This window comes from Thermobia domestica, chromosome 9 (genome assembly GCF_964235325.1).
Source record: "Thermobia domestica chromosome 9, izTheDome1.hap1.1, whole genome shotgun sequence".
Lineage (NCBI taxonomy): Eukaryota > Metazoa > Arthropoda > Insecta > Zygentoma > Lepismatidae > Thermobia > Thermobia domestica.
Genome location: NC_137462.1, coordinates 267,319,639 through 267,345,341, shown reverse-complemented (window position 1 = coordinate 267,345,341; position 25,703 = coordinate 267,319,639). Strand labels below are relative to the sequence as shown.

Sequence of the window (25,703 nt, the reverse complement as noted above, 5' to 3'; positions counted from 1 at the left end):
AGTTGAAATAATTCCGTAATATAGATTACTCTATCAACCCTATATTGAACTAATGCATATGGATATGTTTATTAAAGTCTTTAAAACGATGAAGTGGTATAAAATGATGGAATAGCTTTAATCTGTCGAGTGGTGGGATCTCCAATACCCTGCTTGCCGGGTAGCTGCCCAACTAATTGGTAAGCTGCTTCTGTTGGTTTAATACTCAAGCCCGAACTGACGAGTCATTTGGTGCATTTAACTGAGAAAGTAGTCTACCACAGGGGGTAGTTTGATTGAGGATGTTCACACATGCAGTACATACGAAATATATAAATTATTTTGTTTGTGTAGTAAAATAGAACAATGTTGGAATAAAACAGAAAAACACAATCTTTGGCAAAGCTTTCCCCGCAAATTGAATTGTTTATTTCAATAGTATTGGTAATTCTTGTTTACGTTCTGGCAAAAGTTTTTCTTTGTGTTACAAATACATAAGAATACAATTTAATGTCAACACCTCAAAAACAAATATCTCAGGTTATATTATATTGTTTGCCAGATATCGAACTACGTTTTCAGAAGTATTATAAAATAACTCAGGGCACGAAATTACCGGTTTGGCCTTTACTTTGTCCTCTTAAAAATGGTCAGCAAACTCTGTGGTCTGGCGACTGGTTTAGGCCTGAAATTTCGTGCAGAGAAATAACGTATTAAGTCTGGTATCAACTGGTATGGGAAAATTTGATGAATATTGATGATGAATATAGTAACGGATATTGAACCCAGAAATGATAGATTCCCGCTACTCTTGGTTACAACAGGTGAATAAGAGCGAAGATGAGAATATTCTTGGAACGCTAAGCTCGTATCAGAAAATTATTTTTCAATACCTCTTATCATTTCTACCCTGATGCCTGCAGACAGACAGACGAACGTACGTAAATAGCTGTTCTATAAAACTATGCATACTTCGCATAGTATAGCTTGTAATATTTAAACGGTAGATTATAAGCTCTTCCATTGAAAGCTTCATCATCTTACATTACAGAGAAACATGAAAGTGCAGCAGGATTAAAGTAAGGACAGCTTCTAGCGAAAAGTAAAAACTAATGAGACAGGTGGGTCGGTCAGGATTCAGGGCAGCGAAGGAACACAAAGAAGATCAAATATTAATTAGTGAAGATATTAACAAACACTATTAAATTATGAATAATAATAATAATAATGAAATAATGCAGAATGAAATATATATATATATATATATATATATATATATATATATATATATATATATATTATATATATATATATATATATATATATATATATATATATATATATATATATATATATAAACAAGTGTATAGGAAAAGCAGCGAGTCTAGTGAGGTAAGGTGTTATAGTATAATACCATCTTCAATATAAAATAGGTACCTAAAGAACTTCTGAGACTATTTAAACTTAAATTCGCATTCTACCGTACTTTTTCGTTACAGCACACTGTTTTCTCCGTCAATCTATAATAACTGTATTCTCTTTCACCACGTGATGAAGTTCATTGTCATTGGGCGAAACGCAGCATTCCTCCTTTCGAAAACATGTATATATGGGCTCTTCACGTACAGAATATTTATTCTAAAGAACTGTGCAACTTCCACACGTGAACAAAACGCCATTTAGAGCCTAACACCGATATAACTGTGGTATTAGGAAGAACTGTTGTCCACGCTTGAGATAGTTCTGATATTTCCCACAAATGCGTAAGTATTCCTAAGCTAGCTCTGGGTTGGTTGTGCAACAGATGATGTTAATATTCTACCATGGCCAACCACTTGCAAGCAAGGATAGGAATAGCCAAAGAAGCTTTTACAAGAAAAAAAAAAAAAACTATTTTGTGGGCCCTTGAATAAAGAGTTGGGAAAAAAGATTCATAAAATGCTTCGTGTGAAGTATTGAACTGTATGGGTCAGAAACAAAGAAATATTGCAAAAATGAAGAAAAGAGACTGGAAGCTTTCGAAATGTGGGTGTGAAGAAAAATGGAGAGAATTAGTTGGGTTGAGCAGAAAACGAATGAGAGGGTGTTAGAAATGGTAGGGGGAGAAAAGAACAATTATTATTACGTGGAGGAAGAGAAATTGGTTGGGACATTGGCTAAGAAGGAATTTTGTATCATGAGGGACGTGCTAGAGGATATGGTGGGAGGAAAGAGAGGGAGCGGCGAAGGAGACTACAATTAATGGACGGTATCAAAACAGATAAATCGTACATGAAGACGAAGAGGTTAGCGGAAGACCATGGAGCATGGAAGATTCTCAGTTGCAGCAAGTGACCTGCCAATAATGGAAGAATACCTATGATGATGATGTTATATGTTATAACTAAGGAGATTGATACCAAACTTAAATAAAAAAAAAAATAGAAAAATACTTACTCCTCCTCGACCCATTACTAAACAATCATTGGTCCCATCCTGAGTTAAATCTGCTCCACAATTTACTGCATACACTTCATGTGGTGTAGGATGTTGCCAAATGACTTCACCAGATTTGCCATCTAAAGCTAAAAGGCCACCAAAGCAAGACTTATTTCCATTAAAATAGAGTTCACACACGAAGTCTGGTAAGTTTAATCCATCTGCTCCTAAAAAATTCATGAAAATACGAATTAGTTCACGTATATTCTGACACCGTAATATAAGCTCCATTTTCTCCATTTTGACTCTGATCTTTGAGAGACAAATTCCCAGTGGAAACTAACAAAGATTCTACTCTCCCCTGTTATTAAGCTTTCTCTTTCCAGAAGCCTCACCAAACAACCTGTCCATTAATTTTTATCTTTTTACATTGATTTTTTAATACGTTTCGTCTGGAAACACTATCAGGTGGCTGCATTTCAATATGGAGCCCACCTGAACGTTTGATACTATTTTTTTCCTTTCTTTTTCTCGTTTCTTCCTACTTCTTGCACTATCTATCTGACGAAACTTTTAACAAAATACTTTATAGTGCAATTTCTTAGTATTATGTGATAATGGTTTTAGAATTTTGTACTACATAATAATTCGTTTCTCACGCCCGCTTCAGAATTCGTTTGTTCTAATCATATTTATATGAATCTACATATAGTTAACTTATCTGAACTACTAATGATTAAAGATAGCTCTGAGCAAAATGATTTAACTATCGGAATCAACTCAGAAACGAGAAGCTAATTTGTATCAACTAACTTCACTATACCACTACAAAAATGGATAAACTCGTGCATCTACTCCAAAACTATTAACTACAAAATATAAGGAAAAAAAAAATCATCTCTAATATGTACTTAGGTATATCGCTTTCGTGCTAAGATAACAACGAACGACGAAAACTTACTTATATTATGAGCTGAAAGCGCAACAAAGCAGGAAGTGAACACGCACAAGTAAAACCATCTGAAAACAAAAATATAAAAACAATGTAAAATAAAATAATACATCAAGCATTCGAAAACCAAAAATATAAAGCATTGAGAATAAAAGAAAGAAAGAAATAGAAAAAAAAACAAGATTAAGCCCAGGAATTCTGACAGTTAAGGAACTGAGAAAGTAGAGATCAGAGTACTTCGAGAATAGCACATTTCGTTTTCGGGATTAGGAATTAGATTTCTGGGCTTTTTGGCATCTACAGTCATGTTAATCCGTCATGTATGAGGGATGACGTCGCTCGGCGATCACACTGCCCGGAGAATTGGGGAGGAAGGAAACAGCCTGGGACAAGTGTGTTAGCATTTGCCTGGTGTGAATGAGAAAACCCAGGAAAATCTCACTCAAAATGGGCTGGCCTGAAAACGTTTTAATACTTTTTCAACTGAGTGTACCCACAAGGAATCGAACCCGGGACCGACATTTTGCTTTCATTTAGATTTTTTATGAAGCAGAAATAAATATAATAATTTGAAGTTTCAGCTGTACAATTATCACTAAATCAGTTACATATCTTCAGAATATGTGCTAACGCTGTTAGGAATTTTAACAATCATGTCACTTACTTAGATCCTGATCTCTGTAACATTCTTCTATATGCAAGCCCTCTTCTGGAGCTTTATTTAAGAAGAACAAAGATAGGAGCCCTGGGAAGAACAATGAATATACACTCCAAAGAATGCACACCTGATCCGGACATTTCACAGAGTGCCATGCCGCCAACTAACAAGTAACAAGCAGCAACAGACAATGCGTATGTTTACTGCTTTTTCCGCAAAGTCTATTCCCTTCTATTTACTTGATTGTTTAATTTCTTTTACTTCTACATTTAACCTTTGTGAACAAGGTTCAATTACTGGGCCTATAGCTTAGAAGTGTAAGGGTTTTTCAGGAATGAGAATCTAAAATGAGTGACATGATTACAAAAAAGATTAGTATATTTTCGTTATCTAAACATGTCTTCCTTGAGTGCGATTACCAAACATAGTGGTCTTACCGGTACGCATTCAAATCCATCATTTATTAAGATCACGCACGTGGGACTTAAAATATGGTAATGTCTGTTAACGGAGTTAATGCGTTAGTCAACTCGATTACTTCTGAACTGAAGCGAATTTTTGAATTATCTTTTTTTGCAATACATAACTAGATCAATTATCTCGGGTGAGTTCGTTAACGGAGTCAATCCGTTAGTCAACACGATAACTCGAACTGAAGTGAATTTCTGGATTCTGTTTCTTGCAATAGATAATTAGAGCAATTACTTCGAGTGAATTCGTTAACGAAGTCAATCCGTTAACCAACACGGTAAATCTTGAACTGAAACGAATTTTTGAATTCTGTCATTTGCAATAGATAGCTAGAGGAATTATCTCGGGAGAGTTCGTTAACGGAGTCAATCCGTTAGTCAATACAATAACTCTTAAATTGTAGCGAATTTTTGAATATTGTCTTTTGCAATAGATAGCTAGAGGAATTATCTCGGGCGAGTTCGTTAACAGAGTAATCCGTTAATCAAAAAGATGGGTGAATTCGTTAACGGAGTCAATCCGTTAATCAACACGGTAACTTGAACTGAAACGAATTTTTGAATTCTGTCATTTGCAATAAATAGCTAGAGCAATTATCTCGGGAGAGTTCGTTAACAGAGTAATCCGTTAATCAAAAAGATGGGTGAATTCGTTAACGGAATCAATCCGTTAATCAACACAGTAACTCCTGAACTAAAGCGAATTTTAAAATTCTGTTTTTGAACTAGATAGCTAGATCGATTACCTAGACCAACTTTGGTAATGGAGCCAACCCTAACCGGTAACGGTGACATGTCCGTACATTACTCTACACGATAACTTTTGAACGAAAGCGAGATTTTGAATTCTGTTTTTGCAATAGACAGCTATAGCGATTATCTCAATCAAGTTAGCTAATCAAGTTACGGATAACGGTCACTTTAACAGTAGTCATCCACATCCTTTTTCCTACTACTGAAACAAATATAGAAATTACACATCGCGCTATTAGATGGCAGCAAACATCCTCCAATAATTGACATCTATCGGACGAAACTGAAACTTCTATTGCGCGATCCCTTTTACTGTCTACCATAGTATATTTTCTCTAAGTATATAATTTCGTCTAGCATACAATGCACAGAAATTAGAATATTGTTTGCTCATCTGTACCTGCAGCACAATATTTAAATTTTGATTAAAATTGAAATTTGAGGGAAAATATTAGATGTAAAAATAGACAAGTCAACGTATGGATGGTACCGAATAAGAAGCTCAAAACATCTAAGATTGATATGGCTCCTAGTTCAAATTAAAACTACGAACGGGGTATATGGTGTTTCTAGTTAAGAAATGTTTAGGAAAAAAGAAAGAATAAAAAACTTTTCAGTAGATAAAGAAGATAAAGGACGATTTTCGGTACGTGAGTAACAAAACTGATCGGACTTATGTGCAAAAAAAAAAAAAAAAAAAAAAAAAAAAGCTAACTTTTGTCTCTGTGGCGCTATTTTTTCAGGTTTATTGCCTCATAAAATTAGTTAATTAAGACCGGTGTATTTCTTCAGGTTTATTGCCTCATAAAATTAGTTAATTAAGACCGGTGTATTGGCATAACTGTAACAATGGTGCAACATCGAATCTACGCTCAAGTTCCTGATTTTACATAATTATTTTTAACTTAATTTTCACAAAATATACAAGAAATAACATTTCCGAAGAGTTCCCTTGGGACTAGACGTTTAGTGTTTTCGCCTTTTGGTCCAGAAGAGCCAAATTGGACTCTCATTGTATATAGGTAATTCGAATTCCCGTAAAACTGTATACCGATATACAGGGGCGGATCCAGGATATGATCAAGGGAGGGGCTAAACCATATTTTGCCGTTTTATCCAGTGCAAAGCAGGATTGAAGCCCATTTTATCCAGTGTATACCTGAGCGTCAAGGGGGGGGGGCTATAGCCCCTATAGCCCTCCCCTTGGATCCGCCACTGCCCATATATTATGTAGTCCTGTGACGTTGAATTCTAAACAAACAACTATACATTTCCTTTTTTTTTTTTCATTGAATCACAATATAATGGGGAATAAAGAAATTAATAGAATAATGTAATGTTTTACGTCCCACGGTTATGCCGGTTAGGCTAAAGGAGACGGTGATGATGAGAGATGAGTGAAATGGTAGAATGTAGAAAATGGGAGGAAACGGGAGAACCCCGAGAAAGTCCACGAGCACGGTATTTGTCCACCTCAAAGTCCACACGGCAAGAAATTAAAAGAAGCAGAATACGTAATGAACTGTGTTACTTTGCTTCATGTTTCTTGGATGAAGAAAATTCAATTTCCTCTTACTTAAAGCTCTTCTTTGCCCCTTTTCGCATTTCTTTGTGTTTCGTATTGCTTCTTAAACGAAAGCCATTATCATGAATTAAATGATTACAACTAAACCAGAAATTTGTCTTTGTACTGAACGGATGGAGGAGGTCAAAACACCGGATAACTAACGCATATTCTATTTACAGATTCATTTGAATGTTTATTGACAAAACTAGTTATCAACTAGATACCGATGAATGCAATTATTTGTTCATTATTTGACAGTTATTTGTTCAGTGTTGACATTACATACCTCTACAATACAAATAGAGAAGACAGATTCTTATGATTACGGTTACAGAAATTTCTAGTCTTTTTCACTTTTCATATGTTATTCAAAGAAAAGAGTAACTATTTCATACTTACTTTGGATACTTTGATTCTTGGCTTATGTTATTATGAAGTATCGTTCTTACGAAGAACGACGCATGCTATAATAGAGGGGTATGAACTAATACGTTCTTTAACCGAGGCGTTATACTCTCAGCACAGTTTAAACATGCGACCACATCTAGAAAGCATCACGTTTTAGGAAGACAGAAAAAAAAATGTTTTAGAGGTATTATAATAATCCAGAAGTCATTCACAACATAAACGGCGCCAGGGTTTTGGTAATGTGGGTGCAGGCTAGGATGAGACACCACAACCTAACATTGTTGCCAGAACGCTCTGCACTATTGAGCCTTAAGATCTCAAAAATAATCCCCAAAGTTTTATTATAAAAAAAAAAAAAAAAAAAAAAAAAGCTAGAAAAACACGGTATGACAGCAAGTAACTTACGAGAGACTTAAGAAGACACTCAAATATATCCAAACATAGGAAACAAGAAATATACAAAACAGAAAGGATTATTGTAGGAAATCGAAGTTAATGTGGGTGCAACTGCACCCACTGTGGCGCCGCCTATGATTCACAACGATTGTCACAACTTTGTGGTGCTCATCTGTTCGTTCTATTTTTCTCTGTTGTTCTGCATTAAAAAAAAAAAATAGCAGTTGCTTTTTTGAAGAGAGACTAAGGGCTCTGAATAGTTATATGCAGTGCTTTATTTCTGGCGGGACGCAACGGTATGCTGTACCGGCATCTTTCTTCCAAGTTAAAAAATATTAAATCTTGCAGGTTAATGCCCCACGGTTACACTTTTAGACTAAGAGAGACGAATGATTAAGGCAAGTAAATGATGATGGAAGAATTAGTGGAATGAGAATGTGGGAAGAAACGGAAATATCCAGAGAAAACCCACAGACACGATGTTGTCCACCATAAACTTATTTGGTCGGGACCCCATGCACCAGAGGTAAGCGCTCTACCACTGAGCTACAGTGTCCCCTCCCCTCCCCAAGACTGAGATTTCTCTGGTACTTTAAATATTTAAGAAGTGTTCTTTTCAACTTAAATCGACTTTGAAGTCTGGGGAAACAGTACATTATATGTATTTAAAAGGTTAATACGATCAACAGCTTGCAGCATCTGTTAACTTGTTTAGATTTTGATTCTTGATTTCGTACTTGCTGAAATTCTGCTTAAATGAAAAACAAGCAGTTTGCAGTTTCCGTTAATACCTCCAGGAAAGTTCCGGAAATATTTCCTCCTCCCTCTTTGCTCCAAATTGCAAAACCTTCCAGAAAATGTGAGCTCCTCCGTGGCTAAGCGGTTAGCGTACGCGCCTTTGGCGTGGGAGACCCGGGTTCGATTCCCGGCGGGAGCTCATGTGGTTCGGATTCCACGTTAATCAGTAGGTCCACGTCTCATATAGCCTCGCTGCTGAACGGGACGTTAAACTCAAAATCAACTCAACTCAACCTTCCAGAAAATGTGGACGAAGGTTCTCTCAAATGAACGTTTTAGGAACTACATCTAGATCAGGCATGTGCAAGTTGGAACAGGGAATGGGCCAATCACATATGACTTGCTAGCGTCGAGGGCCGTACGAGACAATGTACAATATTTTCACAAGAATTGAATAGCCAATTCAAATTATAAAATAGCTCGTCGTATATTAATATCACAGGAACATAAAGACAGTGACCAAAATATTTACTTACTAAAGAAAAGCGGAAAAATCTATTTATTTACCATTTTAGTGAAACACGACCAGTTTGTCAATGTTCGGTGGTATCATTACTCTACACTGGATGTTCCAACGCGGAGGATACTTTCAAGACGCACATCAGTTATCCAAGAAAAACTTTACCTCAGTTATGTAAGAAATTCACTTCAATAACGAGTCAGGCGGGCCGGATTAAAGAGCTCAGTGGGCCGAGGGCCACATGGCTGATCTAGATCATCTCTGCTTGTACGAACAATCGTGCACTGTTATTTATCAGGATAATAGAACCACCTCTCACACTATTTAATCATAGTGAAGGCTCAATTTGTCGTTTCGAGACACACTGTTTTTGATGCCAAATGCAAGAAATGAACTAGAGATAACAAGGGTATGTCGGGCGATAATGGAAAATATGGAAGTTGCTACGTTAACATATTTATGGCGATTACCGGCACCTTTCTACTAGAAAATAATAATAATAAATTTAAAAACATAAAAAAAATCACTGATTGCAAGCTGTTTGAGGACAAGATTTTGGGGTTGGTGTTGGAGCCATAAGAAGAAAAAAGGGTAAAATATGTTCTCAGGGGACATCGTTCTTCTTTTTCTTCATACATGTCAAGCAAGTGTTTCTTCCAGTTCGAGTCCCCCTCTTTCGAGCAGCATCTCTAGTCTTATCTGATCTCCCCTCAGGCAGTAAGATTAAAATGTTCCGAGCTCAGTAGAACACGTGAGTACGTATGGCGAAGCAGATTTCGTACAAACCAAGAACTTTTTGCAGACTTTCTTCGAGCTATTGAGTATTTCTACCCTCACTAATTCGACTGTGGCCATAGATTAAATTATGTCAATGGAAATTGTCTAATAATTTTACATATTTTATATATTTATGTAAAAGATTTTGACAAGGAGACAACTGATCCGCAGCTTTCGTATATACTGTACATATGAAGTCATATGACAAGGAGACTAAAAGGGCTCCACATTTTTTGAACAGCTAATGTAGAAAGAATTACTACATTATCAGTCCTAAGCCTGAATAAAGTGTGAAGGAAAGCAGCGAAAAGTTTCTTTTTAATGTGTTTACTTCCTCAATACACATATTTTTGAAGTTTCATATTATGATCTTACTGAATTTCATGTGTTGATTATGATGTCCCACTGAAATCGGAACGTGTTAGTCTTACCACCTGGGGCAAGATCACATAAGGTCAGAGATACTGGTCGGGAAAGGGGAGGGGGGAGGCGGAGCTGACTCGAGCTGGAAGAAACATTTGCTTGACATGTATGAAGAAAAAGAAGAACAATGTCCCCCTGTGATAATATTTTAACGAAAAAAGTAACGGAAGTTCAAATGTTGTAGGCAGCTAGGCAGATAAAATGTGGAAGAATGAATATCATACGCGTTCTTCCACTGACAAGCCATTATATACTTTTCTGGGCCATTTATTAAGCTTTTTAATTTGATCTTATCAGCCAAGATAATGCTACGTAATCGAGAATATTTAACATACAACACACGAAAGGGAAATTAATTTCTGTAAATAAAAATTAACAAATATAAGCTCAGGATTTCACATCTTTCATACGACTTACAAAATATTCTAATTAGTTTATACTGCTACATCTCTTATTACAGTTTGTAAATGAAAAGAAATAAAAACACATACACCACACACATACAGACAAAATACTGATCAAAACTATACAAAAAAAAAAAAAAAAAAAAAAAAAACTTACCTGTTCCGTATCCAAAGATAACATCGAGAACGCCGTCCTTATTAATATCATTTAACCTGAACGCACTTTCTGAGAGAAGTTTCGGAAACGTTTTTGTCCACACGTCTTCAATTGTAATTTCATTACAGGGTACTAATAGATTTTCAGGTATTGGCCTCCAAAACGTAAAACCGCCCAAGGAAAACGAAAAAGTGTTTATAAGGTAAACAACTAATACTATCAAACCTGAAAAACAAGATTAAAAACGTAACCTTAATACATTTTTTTTTCTCTAAAACTAACACTTATATTACCATCTAATATATAACAGTGGTCGAATCACGGGAATATGAGTGAACCGTTTGAAATGAATTTTTGGATTAGTTATCAATCACTCAAACTCAGTACGAAAAACTAAGTATCTCACGAACCCGTTACGAGTCTGACATACTAAAAATAATACAAAATTTACCATTTTTCTTTTGTTTGTTTTTCATAAGTGAAATGAGATAATGAAATGCAACTTACAACAGTCATAGATAATGTTATTCTAAAACAGAAAATATGAACCTGAAGAATTTTCAATGCTGCTATCCATAGAAATTACAGGTTGCCAGAATAACATTTTCCCCAAAATCTAAATTTTTAAGATGGTAAAAAGTGCGGCCAACAAAGCATTAGCCTGGAGCCCCAGCCAGTATCTAGGCGCAGCTGCAAGATCGCCTTTTCACGCCCCGAAGGTATTTGTATAAAGTGTGAAGCTAACACATTATAGTAGTTACAGACATAACTCCGTATCGCATTAAACTCGATAAGACTAGCGCGCGTCGGAATTGGCGTTCAGATTGATTTCAGCAACTTCGAAGTTAAGGAGCCCATTCTGGTTAAGGCAAAACTGAAGTCGAGATATCGCAATCGAAGCGAGCACTACATATATATGTGCTAACAGTCAAGGCGAAGGCAGGTAGAGTGGCAATACAGGCAGAGTGGCGAAGGCAGGTAGAGTGCCTGTTACTCTACGTGCTCCAGACTCGCACGTACAGTAGGGTGTCGTTCACACGTGGCCACTATTATTTGGTACTTCTCTTACGGCCACTACCATGAGTTTGTTGTACCGGGTCATCGATTGTCCAACGTTTCTCTTCGCATTGAAAATGCTTCCGGTGATGAGAATGTTTCTGATTGAGTTTTATAAACTAAAGTGTCACGTCGATCTTAACCTCGATGCTGGCGCCATTTCGTGGCATCCCACACCTTTGGAACGCGATGTCTCAGGAACGGTGCATCTAACTACTCTGGTTCCTTCATAGGTGTGTTCTACGCATCGGAAGCTATCAATTGCAATCATGGACAAATTCATGGGGAGATGAAATTGGGGCTAAACTTAGCCGCACTTTTTTTTTTTTTTTTTTTTTTTTTAGTATGTCAGCCTCTTAAGTATTAAAGATGAAACTCGGTATATAAAATCTCCATTAAAAATAACGTGCCATAAAAATAAAATGTTCCAGCGTTTCTGAAAATTCTCACTTTAAGGCATTCAAGGGAAAATTTTCTATAATTTCTTTCTTCACATTGAAAGCGATATTGTCTGTCGCTTATGATCGCATCACGGGAAACAGTTTAACAGTTTGAAGTGAAATTTTGGATTTGCAACGTAGTTCGTACGTACTTCAAGTTTTTATCATGATACTTTGATGAAAGGGTGTATCCTGGGGGGTAGCTCAGCTGTAGAGGGTTCATCTCTGGCGCATGGAATCCTTGGTTCGATCCCAGCTCGCGCCAAGTGAGCGTGGTGGACAAACAGCGTGTGGAGGAGGTTTCTCGGGGTTCTCCCGTTTCCTCCCACTTCCTTCATTCCACCATTTCATTCATTTCTCGTCGTCACCGTCTCCTTTAGCCAAACTGGCATAACCGTAGGCCATAAAACTTAAAGATTTCATTTCATTTTTTCATAAAGGGGGAGGGGGTAGAGCGGGTTCAAAATTTTAGCCAAATATATAGTATATCAGGAGCACGTCGAGTTAGAAAGATGAAACTAGCTATATATAAACTCCTTATTAATATAAGTGGACATTTGTTTTAGCATTTTTTAATATTTACGATGTAACAGGACAAAGGGAAAATTTCTATATTTCTTCGCCTTACAGAACTCCCTGAATCCTAGCTCTGTAGATAGAGTGCAGAACTTCACGACCATGCTAAGCAGAGAGCATTAGGCAACAAACAGTGCAAACAAATCATCAACCACATTGGTTGCTAGTACCATAATTGTTTGTAAATTATTCCAATTAACATTTGAGTCTCCTGCAGTCTGGTGGTTAGAGCATTGGATTGATCTCCACGTGGTCCTGGGTTCGAAACCCAGCTGGAGCACCCCGAATATTCAGTCATTCTCCTCTTCCTCCGGAACATAATCTGACGAACTATAACCCTCCTGTTCCTCCATATTCTACTGCTTTTGTGATACAAAGTACACAAAAACAAAAACACACGTCTCATAAATAGCAAGGGTTCGTACTCTTCGCAACAGATGGCATAACGATCATTTTTGCTCATTGTTTGCAAAGGTCACATGCCTCTAATGATGTCACAGCAGCAAGTAGACTTCGGTCCTCCCCGACCAGAATCATTCGTATACGTTTTTGAGGCCTTTACCATGAAAAGAATATTTCCTCTTCAGCCGTTGCAATCAGATACGTATGGGCCGTACGTAGTGGTAGGGAAGAATGCAGGCTCGACTACGTTCGTAGTGGTAGTCACGCGGTTAAATCGATGTTGTCTATTTTTGTGACTGCATCACAGGAAAATGACTGACCCGTTTGAAAGAATTTTGGAACATAGTACCAACCTCAAAGTGGACTTTTATCATGACACTCTGATTAAAGGGCGCGTAAGGGAATAGGGGAGGGAGATTTCAAATGTATTCCTACAATAGAAAATTTTATGGGTTGTTATTATTAAACTTTCATTGAAGTGCTTATCCAAAGGGGGGGGGAGGGAGTTCAAATATTTTCCATAAATCTATTTTCCCCGTGCGAAGAACGGGCATTTCAGCTAGTATTACTTCAAATAACTTAAAAAGTATTTTTATTTCCATAAAATTATTTTACTAATACAAGAATGCATGTAATATGTATCATTTCTGAGTTTCTATCTACATTTTATTTGCTACCTAAAGTTATCATACCATTTTTCTGTTCTCATTTTCAGAATACTCAGATCCGTATTTATATATTGTGCGCCCCTGTGCTCTAAATAATTTGCCTAAACCTCCTTATCAGTCTCCTATTCTCTTTAATCCATGTTTGTCATGACATTACCCAATATCTGGAATTCTATGCTCGCACTAAATGACAAATGGAGTTAATCCAAAATTAAAATAAATGCAACTTAAGAGCACTTCTGGAAACTTTTCTGAAACAAAAGTACTTTTAAATATTCTTTTTAAAAAATCAGAACTGAAAATCTACAACTAGCTTATATTCTATCTTTACAGTAACACAGAAATAATCAAAAACCTAATAGAAGTCTGAAGCTAATTTTCACAATGTGAATAATATAGAATGAGAAAATGAAATATTTAGTTTAATGTTCCACGATTTATGCACCGAGGCTAAGGGAGACGGTGATGATGAGAAATGAATGAAATAGTGGAATGAAGAAAGTGGGAGGAAACGGAAGAATCCCCGAGAAAACCCATGCATACGGTGTTTGTCCACCACAAAGCTCACTTGGTGTGAGCTGGGATCGAACCAGGGACCCATGCACCAAAGGTGAACGCTGTACCACTGAGCCACCGCGGCCCCAATATAGAATGAATACTATAGACTTACAATCAATTTACCTTTTCAGTTATCAGTTTACGCACAAAAATTACACTGATCATAGATCACTCTTCGTTCTTCAAAAGTTTCACGTAAAGAAGTGAAATATAACACACACACCATGGCTTGCACATACTTGAGAGGAATGATTTTTGATCAGCATAATTGAAGAGTAAATCATGACGATAAACCAGAAAACTTGTACTTTCTTGTTACAGAACAAAATAATTACGGCACTGCAACCAAGTTGCCGTGATGATTAAATCAATGTTAAAGTTAACATTGTTACTACGTAGCAAACAATAAATTATTAGGTACTTGAATTAATTCTTGTTGTTTCTTGCAACAAAAACTTATGTTTATTTCAAAAGAATCTATTATTGAAAGTATATTATATTTGATTGAAGGTATCGTTCTTCGGAAGCTACAACCTTTTCCCACTTTTGGGGTAACAGATGGATTCCGCAATAAAAAATAAATAAAATAAATATTTGAAAAATCAGGTTCTTTTGAGGCAGTCAATTTTTTTATGTCTTCAAAAGATCTGATGTATTGTTCAGGAAAGCCATGATGCATCGACCGAAACAAATGATAATCTGAAGGAGCGACGTCCGTGAATAGGACAAGTGGAGTACGATATCCTATTGAAGTGTTTGCAAGGTTTCCTTCACTAAGTTTACAATACGTGATCTGTCACTGTTATAGTATAGAGAACAATAATTTTGTCATTGTCTTTTGGTATTGTGGCGTTTTTCTTTAGGTACTCGAATCAAATTAAATAATTTAGTTCGGTGGCGTTCAGCATTAACAGTTTGACTCGGTTGCAGCAGCTAATAACAAACTACACCGACTTGGTCCCACGAAATGCACAGTATGATCTTCTTTCCATGAATATCCTGTTGTGGTGTTGATGCTGATGGTTCGCCGGGACGCAGCCAAGGGCGCCGATCTTTCCCCCCCCCCCCCAAGCTCATGTGGGCCTCCTTACTGTATTTGTAAAATTACAATATTTGGCATAATTTGAATGCAATTTGTTTTAAAATCCTCATATATGATTTCTTCATCTGAATGGGGCTCCCCCTTAATTTACAGAGAAATCGGCGCCCTTGGACGCACCCATGACTTTCTAAGCTTAAGATTGTCACAACGAATTAACTTTTCATTACCAATCACAAACCAATGCAAAGACGAATTTTGTTTCTGTCTTTGATGCAACAATTTACAAATGGTTGAAACGTTTCATGCAAGTCACTTTCTGTCAATCCGTGTGGTACCCAGTTTCCTGATTTCTGGATCATTCTCACTGTTTTTTAAACTTTTCAGAAAACTTTATAAGTCTGAGATGAATCTTCTTCCAGTAACGTCTCTAATTCTCCATCTTCAAATGTTTTCAGGGACCGGGTCGCTTTTTGTCACTCACGTCAAAATCGTTGTCTTTGACTCGTCTAAAGCACACTCTGCAAGTTATTTCCGATAGAGCATGCTCTCTATATGCCTTCACTGGCAAACGGTAACTTTCAGCAGCACATTTCTAGAGATGAAAGCAGTCCATCAAATGGTTTATTATTATTTTCATAATTCGACATTTTCAAGGGAATAAAATTCGACATTTTCAAGGAAATAAATAATAGTGTTCTTTCCACTACAATCTAAGGTCACGTACTGGTATTAAAGCCTATTGATAGTACTTTTATATATGTCTAATGTATGTTGAAATAGCACAACCACTGACCTCTATTAGTTAATAGCGAGTATCCAATAGTAACTGGCACATATTATTTGCATCGAAAACCGTTTGATATATTTGTACTATCACACCCCTTGCTCTTCTTCTGTCTGAGTTGAAATGAAATCTTTGAGTTTTACGTCCCACGATTATGCCGGCTAGGCTAAAGGAAACGGCCTGTGGGCGTGGGAAACCCGGGTTCGATTCCCGGCGGGAGCTCATGTGGTTCGAATTCCACGTTAATCAGTAGGCCCATGTCTCATATAGCCTCGCTGCTGAACGGGACGTTAAACCCAAAATCAACTCAGCTCAACTAAAGGAGACGGTGATGATGAGAAATGAATGAAATGGTGAAATCAATAAAGTGGGAGGAAACGGCAGAACCCCGAGAAAATCTACGCACACTTTGTCCACCACAAAGTCCACTTGGCGTGAGCTGAGTACAAACCAGGGACCTCACACATCAAATTCTTCTGTCTGAGTTGATCAGCTTTTCAAGTACATAAACATTTTCACATTTGCTACTTTTTCCCTCTTCTAAGCACGCATTCCTTTCGCTTTGTCTTTCCTTTGCACATTTAATTACTTTCATTCTCATCTTGTTCTTTCTCAGTTTGTATCTTTCTTTCAACAGTTTGACGTAAAACTGCTAGTTTTTCATCGTCTCCTGTTACTAGTGCAATCTCACTTCCGAATCTTATCATGTAGAATAATTTACCATTCACTTTTATATACTTCTCGGAAGTCCTAATAGATTTTTTAATTGCTTCTTCAATGTAAATGTTGTTGAATAAAAGTAATTGTCTTCAACTTTTGCATACTCTTTTTCCTTTCCTTTTCCTTTGGCAAATTTATATTACAGCCTGTCTCTCTAATCAAGCGTTTCATTACTTTGAATATGATATGTTAATGATTTCGATGTCTAGAAGGCTATCAATAATTGATTCGTGAGTTTACTATCACTTCCTATGTTCTAGAGCCTCACTGGTATGTCCGGCCGAGACATGCAACCCCTCAGCGTGCGCTCTCGCATTACCATGTCAAATTTGGTGAAAAGTGGGTCAGGGATCTCGGACACCCAGTTTTTCGGTGTTTATTCCTCAATGGTATGTCGGTCGAGATATGCGACCTCTTACGGCACTCAGCGCGCTCTCGAATCACCATGTCAAATTTGGTTAAGAATAGTACAAGCATCTCGGGGGAGTATCCGGATAAGCGGACGCGTAAGTCGAGGAAAGAGGAATTCCGCTCCAACTATTCTACACAGGTATTATACGGTAAACGGAAGAAACTAACTATTGTTTTCCACTATATTCATAGGTACGAAATCAATAAAATTCGAGGGGGCACGGTAGCTCAGTGAAAGAGCGTTCACCTCTGGTGCTTGGGATCCCGGGTTCGATCCCAGTCCCCGCAAAGTGAACTTTGTGGTGGACAAACATCATGTGCGTTTGTTTTCTCGGGGTTCTCCCGTTTCCTCTCACTTTCCTCATTCCACCATTTCATCCATTACTCATCATCACCGTCTCCTTTACCCTAACCGGCATAACCGTGGGACGTAAAACTCAAAGATTTTTCAATAAAATTCGAAGAGCCAAATATTTACGACTGTACAGAGCATCGAGGCGGGGTCCATTGCTTACCGTGCCGATGCGTTGACCGCTACGTTACCAAATCAATCTCCTGATCACCCACATATTTTAACTATTGAGGTTATTTTAGCCACCCAGGCTGCAAGGACGGATAACTTCTATTATACTTGAATAATCTAGTATCAATACTACCGACCACTTATTACAGTTGAATTAGATATTATGTAATAAATGCAGGAAACAACCGGATTTTACTTACATCGTATCATCTACAAATGGGTATTCAATATAATTCAGAGAGTGAAAATCTAAGACTGGATCGAGAATTTGAACTCGGGTTTCGAGATACCGTAAAAGTGTGATAATCACTATTTTATCCTGCATCAAATGGTTGAGTAGTGACTTCAAGAGTGAAAATGACTGAGCACGAAGCAGAAAGCGAAAGGTTAACGCACTGGCATGGTTACCCGGAAGCCCAGGATCAATTTCAGAAGGTACAAAAATTGAAGAACAGTGAAATCTTCAACTTAACGTCTCACAATTATGCCCTTTAGGGTAAGAAGACAGAATATTAATGAAAGTTAGTAGGAAAAAATTGGTCAAACGAGAATGGGACAGGAAACGGAAACGATATTGCCCACAACAAACTCACTTAAGCTTGGATTGAATCAGGCATCTTTTGCAACACAAGTGATCGCTCTATCCCTGAGCTACAGTACCCCCTAGTACATACTTTGGAGGCTGCAGTTAGCGGTCTGTGGTCCTTGAACTTTCGCGTACCTCTCCGGTTTGGGATTTAAATCATAAAGCTCCTCTTAAATATTTAAGGTATTCCGTCTGTGATATATATATATATATATATATATATATATATATATATATATATATATATATATATATATATTCTGGAAAGTTCTGCTTATCTTCTTCTTCTTCTTTCAGGGAAGCAGGGGGGCTCAGTGGTAGGGCGCTTACCTCTGATGCGTGGGGTCCCTGGTTCGATCCCGGGTCAAGTAAGTTTGTGGTGGACAACGTAGTGTCCGTGGCTTTTTTTCAGGGTACTCCCTTTTCTCCTACATTCTCATTCTACCGATTCTCCCATCATCATTCATTTGCCTTAATGATCCGCCCCCTTAGCTGAAGAGCATGATCATGGGACGCTAAACAAATATTTTATTTCATTTTGATTTCTTAATCAGTGCTTTATAATCTTAGCTAGTATTTTTTTTTTCACTGGAGCTTCACCATTTTATTTACTTTAGAGTGTTTTCCATGTTTATCCCTGATTTTGTTTGAAGTTTCTTCTTTCTAGAAACTGCTTTCATAATATATATGATATCTTCATGTTCCTAGAGTGGTTTGTCTATTTCTCTACATCTTTTGTTGGCTATGCATTTATCTTCTACAGTTGTAAGTTTATTTTTTCATTGTTATCCATTTGGAGTTGATGTCTCCATTAAACAAAATAGTTTTCTCAACTGTTGCTTAGTTGATATCTCTTGCTCTCTATATACTTTTTCTTTCATCTTTCTGCAGTAGGTTGTGAGTTTAATGGATGTCTACTCCCAGGTAGCTTCTACTCACTCACATTTGATTTAAGGGTTGCTGAACAAGTATGTAGTTAGACATCTGTTTTTGTCTCGATCTCTGGTATGTGTACCTGTTCAGTAATTGCATTGCGAGTGTGTTTGTCAGCATAAGATTATGGTTTCTATAAAATTCCACTAACCGGGCTCCTCTTTTATTTTCCTACATCCCATTTGACTTTTTTCTTTCTTTCTTCATCAATTCCAGTAACTCATAGTGATTAAATTTTCATCACCTCAGAAGCTCCTCTTCTAGCAGTTCGTACAGCCTATAGACTTCTCGTCCTAATAACTCTGAATAGGCACGTAAATTTCCAATAATACTACATTTTTCGGTTCAACTTTCACAATTTAAATATAATTAAACTTTCGTTTTATTTTGAATACCAAATGACTTAAAATTAGAAACTGTACACAGTGAACACTTCTTTTTTATTATTATCAGTAAATTGCTCACCAAAAAGATCCCCTGTTTGATTTACTGTATTGTAGTTCAACTTCTAAATTCAATACACTTTATACCTTAGTCTGGTTGAAATAAGAACAAGCTTGCAAAACTTATTTCTTGTCGCTACCAAGAAGAGATTCTACTTTGCTATTCCATCTTCCAATCCTAAGTAGATCATACTATGTTCTTCATTTGGGTAATCTTCACGATCTGGCTACAATATTTCACATATTCCTAGAACTTCAGTTTTCACTCTCATTTTCCTGTTTAGGTTCTCGAGTTTTCTATGCTGTATTGATGATATCATATTCCATACTTTCACGATGCGGAAGTTTAATTTGATTGTGACCTATCTTACTAGGATTACGCAAATAGGCCTTATAAATATTGTTATGAGTACGTTGGCGGTCCGTCAGTACATCATAAATCCTTATGCTAACTCTTGAACGGAACTTTTTTTTTTTTTTTTTTTTTTTTTTTTTTAATAGACTGCTGATGAGTTTGTTGATGACCAAGTTTGTTGATGAATTCAATCCGCTAACATCTTATTGGATAACAGTGACTTAGGATACACAAAAAGTGGGGAAAAAAATTGGACTCGAACCTAGGTTCTTCGGGGGACCGTGCCGATGCGTTAACGACTTCGCAACCCAGTCCGTTTCCCAGAACAGCCATACACTCTTTCACTCTTGAAGTCGGTGCTCTCCACTTAGATCATATGACTTGTACCACATCTTGGCTGCTGTGCTTGGACAATCCACGATTCATACTCTGAGAACACATTTGACGGTTGTATTATCATTCTATGTAATGAAAGGAAGGAACAATCGGACTTTTTATATGCCACATCCTCTGTAGGTAAGAATTCAATGATACACAAAGAGTCAAAAAGTGGATGACTCAACCGAAACTCGATGCTACCACTACCAGTTGAGAAGCAGACTGGGTAGCGTAGTGCTTAACATATCGGCACGGTACGCCGAAGATTCCAGATTCGAGTCCTTGTCCAGTCATCAACTTTTTCACTGCTTGTCTATCATTGAATTCATATCAACAGGGGATTCGGTGTGCAAAAATTTTGGTTGTTTCCTTCTTTTATTAATATATAACAGCACCTTATGTTTGTCCGTTAGTGCACACGGTAACTTGAATGAAACCATTTTTGTTTGATTGTTCTTTTGCAGCACATAGCTAGAGCAATTATCTTAGCCGAGTTCGTTGAATGAGTCAATTCACTAACATCTTAACGGGTAACAGTGATTTATGCTCGTCCGTTACTCCACTTGACAATTCTTGAGTAAAAACAAATTTTTGAATTCTACTTTCTTGCAAAGAAGTAGAAGTAACACATATCACCATTAGATGGCAGCAAACGTTTTCCAGCGGTTGCCATCTGTCGGACGAAATTGAAATTTCTAATGCGTGATCCTTTTTACTGTCTTTAGTTTTTATTATTTTTATTACTATTTATAGTAAAAATACTAGTTGCGAAATGTTGTGGAGACCGCGGTGGTTCAGTGGTAGAGCGCTCACCTCTGGTGCGTTGGGAGGCACGGTAGCTCAGAGGTAGAGTGCTTACCTCTGGTGCATTTGGTCCCTGGGTCCATCCCCAGCTACGTAATTTTATCGTGAACATCGTGCCCCGTGAGTTTTCTCGGAGTACTCCCATTTCCTCCCACTTTCTCATCCTACCAATTCTAACATCATCATTCACTTGTTCTAATCATTGTCTCCTTTAGCATAAACAGGCATAAACGTGGGACGTTAAACTGAAAGATTTTATTTTATTTTTCGGTGCGCGGGGTTCCTGGTTCGATCTCAGCTCGCGCCAAGTTGGCTTTGAGATGCACAAGCACCGTGTTCGTGGGTTTCTTTGAGTTATCTCGTTTTCTCCCACTTTATTCATTCCAGCTGTATTATCCATCCATCTCATCACCAGTGTCTCCATTAGCCTCAGTACATAATCATGGATTTATTTATTTATTTTTTTTTTTAATGTAAAGTGCGCCCTGAAACACTTCCCATCTACGATAACGTCAGTTAAAAGCATGATAATGAAGTAACTTACCTAGAAGTACTGATAAAGCAATAATACCGTAACAGCACGGAGCGCATAGTACTTTACACGATGGAACTCTTCTCACCTCTGTATGAAGATGACCACTCTTTGTGCACTGTAAGTACAAGAGAAAATTAATATATTTTATGGAAAACAATAACTGAAAATTACTACATAGAAAAATATTAATTTTAAACGTTGTTTATCGGTATAGTTCTTCGAAACACACAGCTCTCGCTGCTGGTCTAGTGGGTAGCGCGTCTGCCTTTAGTGCATGTGGTCCTGAGTCCGATGAAAAGCATAAAAAATAATTTCACAATCATTCACTCTCACTAATCATCCGTCTCCTTTAGCCTGAAGGTCATAACTGTGAGACGCTGAACTACAAGAATCAGAAATGTATTAATATGTTCAGGAATTTTTATAATCATTTTACTTTAGGTAACTGTAATTCCTGAAAACACTTTTCACATCCTAGTTTTCGGCTTTCCCCTAAAATCTTAATCACGGAGGTTAAAAACAGGAGAAAGTATAATAAAACCACCACGAATAAAAGAAACGCACGCGACTTATCAGGATCGAGGCGGCAAAAAAGAAAGAAAAAAAATGTCCAAAGTCCTGTGACTGATCACTCACATGATTAACCGGAAGTTTGGAGGTGCTTTTCTTGCACTGTTTGACCCTGGTAAGTCCGTTCATTTTACTTTCCTGATGTTCTAATTATTCTTTCACCTGCTATCAACTTCGTAATCAAGGCTGCACGGAAGAGCGAAAAGCTAGAAAGTGCAATTTGTTTTGAGAAATTAGAGTGACCTGTAAGTAAAATAAATGTGTAAGTGTACGCCAAAGTACCGAAATCGCCAAGTCATTTCTGAGAAAATCGTCCAGAAAGAACCATCCCCAAAAGTAAACTACTTCTTTTGGATTTTCTCTACCTCATATCATAAATAATCTCACAAAGTTTGGAGTGGCGCTGTAGGCGTCCGGAGTGGCACAGTGCTGCCATCTGTGTATAAAGCGGAAGATGCATATAGTGTGTGTTTGACTGTTCATGACATACACTGATATTGTAGTGAGTTCTGATGGAGTGAGGCGATTACGAAAATCGTGTAGCAGTAATGGCCAAAGGTGTCCAAACTCATGAGGTCGGCGCTCACGAGTTCGGAACTCACGCTCACTTGACCTCAACCTCACGAAGTGAGCGTGAGGTCAGACCGGTGAGGTGAGGGTGAGGTCGAAATGAGTTTGTGAGCGTGAGGTTGAGTGAGGTTAGGTTCAAGTGGTCACCTCTGGTAATGGCACTACACACGGTTGGGAAGACAGAAGGTGAGATTTTCAACCTCCTCAAAACCCTACAAATCAACAAGAGATTCATGTATCGCGCCATACAGCGATACACCGAGACTGGAACGGCAGCTGACCGCGCAAGGAGTGGCAGACCATGAACGGTACAAACCCCGCAGGTCCAGAAATCAGTCGCAGCAAGAATTCGAAGAAATCCTGTTCGAACACAAAGTGTGATGGCTGCTGAGATGAACATCAGCAGAAATTCCATGTCTCGTCTGTTCAGGAGTGACCTACATCTACGGGCGTATAAGAGGCGGACTGGTCACTTTCTGACCCAAACATTAATGTCGCAGAAGGTTCATAAATCAAAGGCACTGTTACGGCGTTACGCCAACAATCTGCACAGAAATATTATGTTCACTGATGAAAAGGTGTTCATAATTGAGCAGGCCTACAACGCCCAAAATGACCGTGTGCATGCCACGTCATCTACTGCAGCTGCTGAGGCAGCTCCAAGGGTTCAGAGGGCACATCATCTTGCCTCAGTGATGCTTTGGTGGGGAGTGAGTTACTCAGGCACAACCCAGCTGCATTTTTGCGAACAAGGTGTTAAAACATCTGCCTAGGTGTACCAGGACACAGTGCTAACACATATAGTGAAACCACTGTCTGCTACCATGTTCCCTGAGAAAGGTGGACCTTCCAGCAGGATTCCACTCCAGGCCACAAAGCGAAAACAACCCAGGGCTGACTGGCACGGAACGTCCCCGACTTCATTTCTACCGCTGATTGGCCTTCTAGCAGCCCGGACCTTAAGCCGTTGGACTGCAAACTTTGGGCAGTCCTTCAGGCAAAGGTCTGCCATAAACGGCATCCATCTGTCGAAAGTCTGAAACAAATCTTGACCCGAGCAGTGAACAATTTTCTCATGGACGTGGTGCGTAATGCCATTGACCAGTGGCCGGACAGACTTCGTGCCTGCATCAAGGCCAAGGGGGGACATTTCGAAAAATGATTGGTGCGTCAGGTGTACAACATATCAATGTAAAACATAACCAAAATAAATTGCCTTGGTGTTAATACTCTCTGTGTTATTCACATTCAAACTTGTGACAGTATCTATGATATAACTAGGTAGAAAAATGACTTATATCATATTATAGGGTTGTTATTAAGACATAGATTTATGAAATATGAACAAAATCGTTAGAGCCCTTTTTAAGAAAATCCCAAAGTTTGACTTTCAGCCTTCAATAAACATTCCTGTTTCTGGTGGTAGGAAGAAAATTAGTAGAACAACCATAAATAATTTTTATGAAAATTTTACTTTAAAAATTTGGTCTCAACACATTGAACGATATGGTCCGTAGGCAAGTGAACGTATCTACATCGGGACAAATGGACGGACGTCCAAAAATCTGTTTTTAGGCATGTAGGGGACATGAAACATTTGAATCTTTTGAAATTTCGAATTCGATTTTTTCACATAATTTCATCATAATTTCTTCTTCTTTCATCGACACTTGAAAATAAAAAAACAGTATATATATATATATATACAGAGTGCGGAAAAAGTCCCGGGACGGTCCAATATCTTGCGAAGTATAAAGATTAGCAAAACAAAAATAACAGTGTTAAACAGCTTTGAAAAAGCTATCAAAAGGATACCAAACACAACCTCCTATCCCCATCCCCTTCGGGGATAAGGGGGTTAACTTTAAAATTTTAAATGGAAACCCCAATTTTTTATTACATATTTGAATTCTCCAGAAAAAGTGACAATGATTTGACCCAAAATTGAAAACAGTGCCTTCACGGATCGCACTTGAATCGACACACACACACAAAGAAAAGAAAAAGAAGAAAAAAAGAAACGCAAAACGTTATGAAAATGCGGCATCTCAGTATCATACTCTGTGGCTATGCGGTTAGCGTACTGGACTGTGGAATCAGATGTCATGAGTTCGATTCCCGCGCCGCAGAGTAACATTTTTATGTGAATTTTTTACACCCAAATAATGAATTCGTATATTTTAACTTCGATAAAAAATAAAGTATTTGTCCATATTTATTAATTTGCAAGAAAATACAAATGGCAACAAAAATGATTAATTTTTGTTGTAAGTAACCCTCTTATTAAGAACTACTTCATAAAGCTATAAGACAGTTACAAGTGGTAGAAATTCATGGCTGTGGTATAAGTGGTAGTGGTTTGAAGAGAAGAGTCTATCAAACATTTTTTTTTTCAAGTTTTACGTTCAACAATTACGCCCTGTAGGCTACAGGAGAAAGATGATTAATGAAGGTGAAAGAAAGGGTGGAATGATAATGGATAATGTAGAAGAAAAGGGAGAACATCGGGAGAACCACGGACACGACGTTATAAATCACCAACTCGCATAGCCTGAATCGAACCAGGAATCTCTAGCATCTCATTGAACACTTTATGACTGAACTTCCATACCCCCAGAAGAGACCATAACGAAGAAAATGTTGGTGTAAAATTGAAAATGAAATGAAATCTTTGAGTTTTACGTCCCACGGTTATGCCGGTCAGGCTAAAGGAGACGGTGATGATGAGT

General features: G+C 37.7%; 1 protein-coding gene across 2 annotated transcripts in view; it reads right to left on the bottom strand.

The window, feature by feature from the left end:
- LOC145660679 (uncharacterized) overlaps positions 1-25,703 on the bottom strand; it is a 118,149-nt gene that overhangs the window by 70,872 nt on the left and 21,574 nt on the right. For both annotated transcript variants that reach the window (XM_081726015.1, XM_081726016.1), the window contains exons 3-5: positions 21,844-21,949; positions 10,621-10,845; positions 2,416-2,624 (exon numbers count right to left, since the gene is read on the bottom strand). In XM_081726015.1, coding sequence (XP_081582141.1) covers positions 2,416-2,624; positions 10,621-10,845; positions 21,844-21,949 — 540 coding nt within the window. The remainder of the gene's footprint in view (positions 1-2,415; positions 2,625-10,620; positions 10,846-21,843; positions 21,950-25,703) is intronic.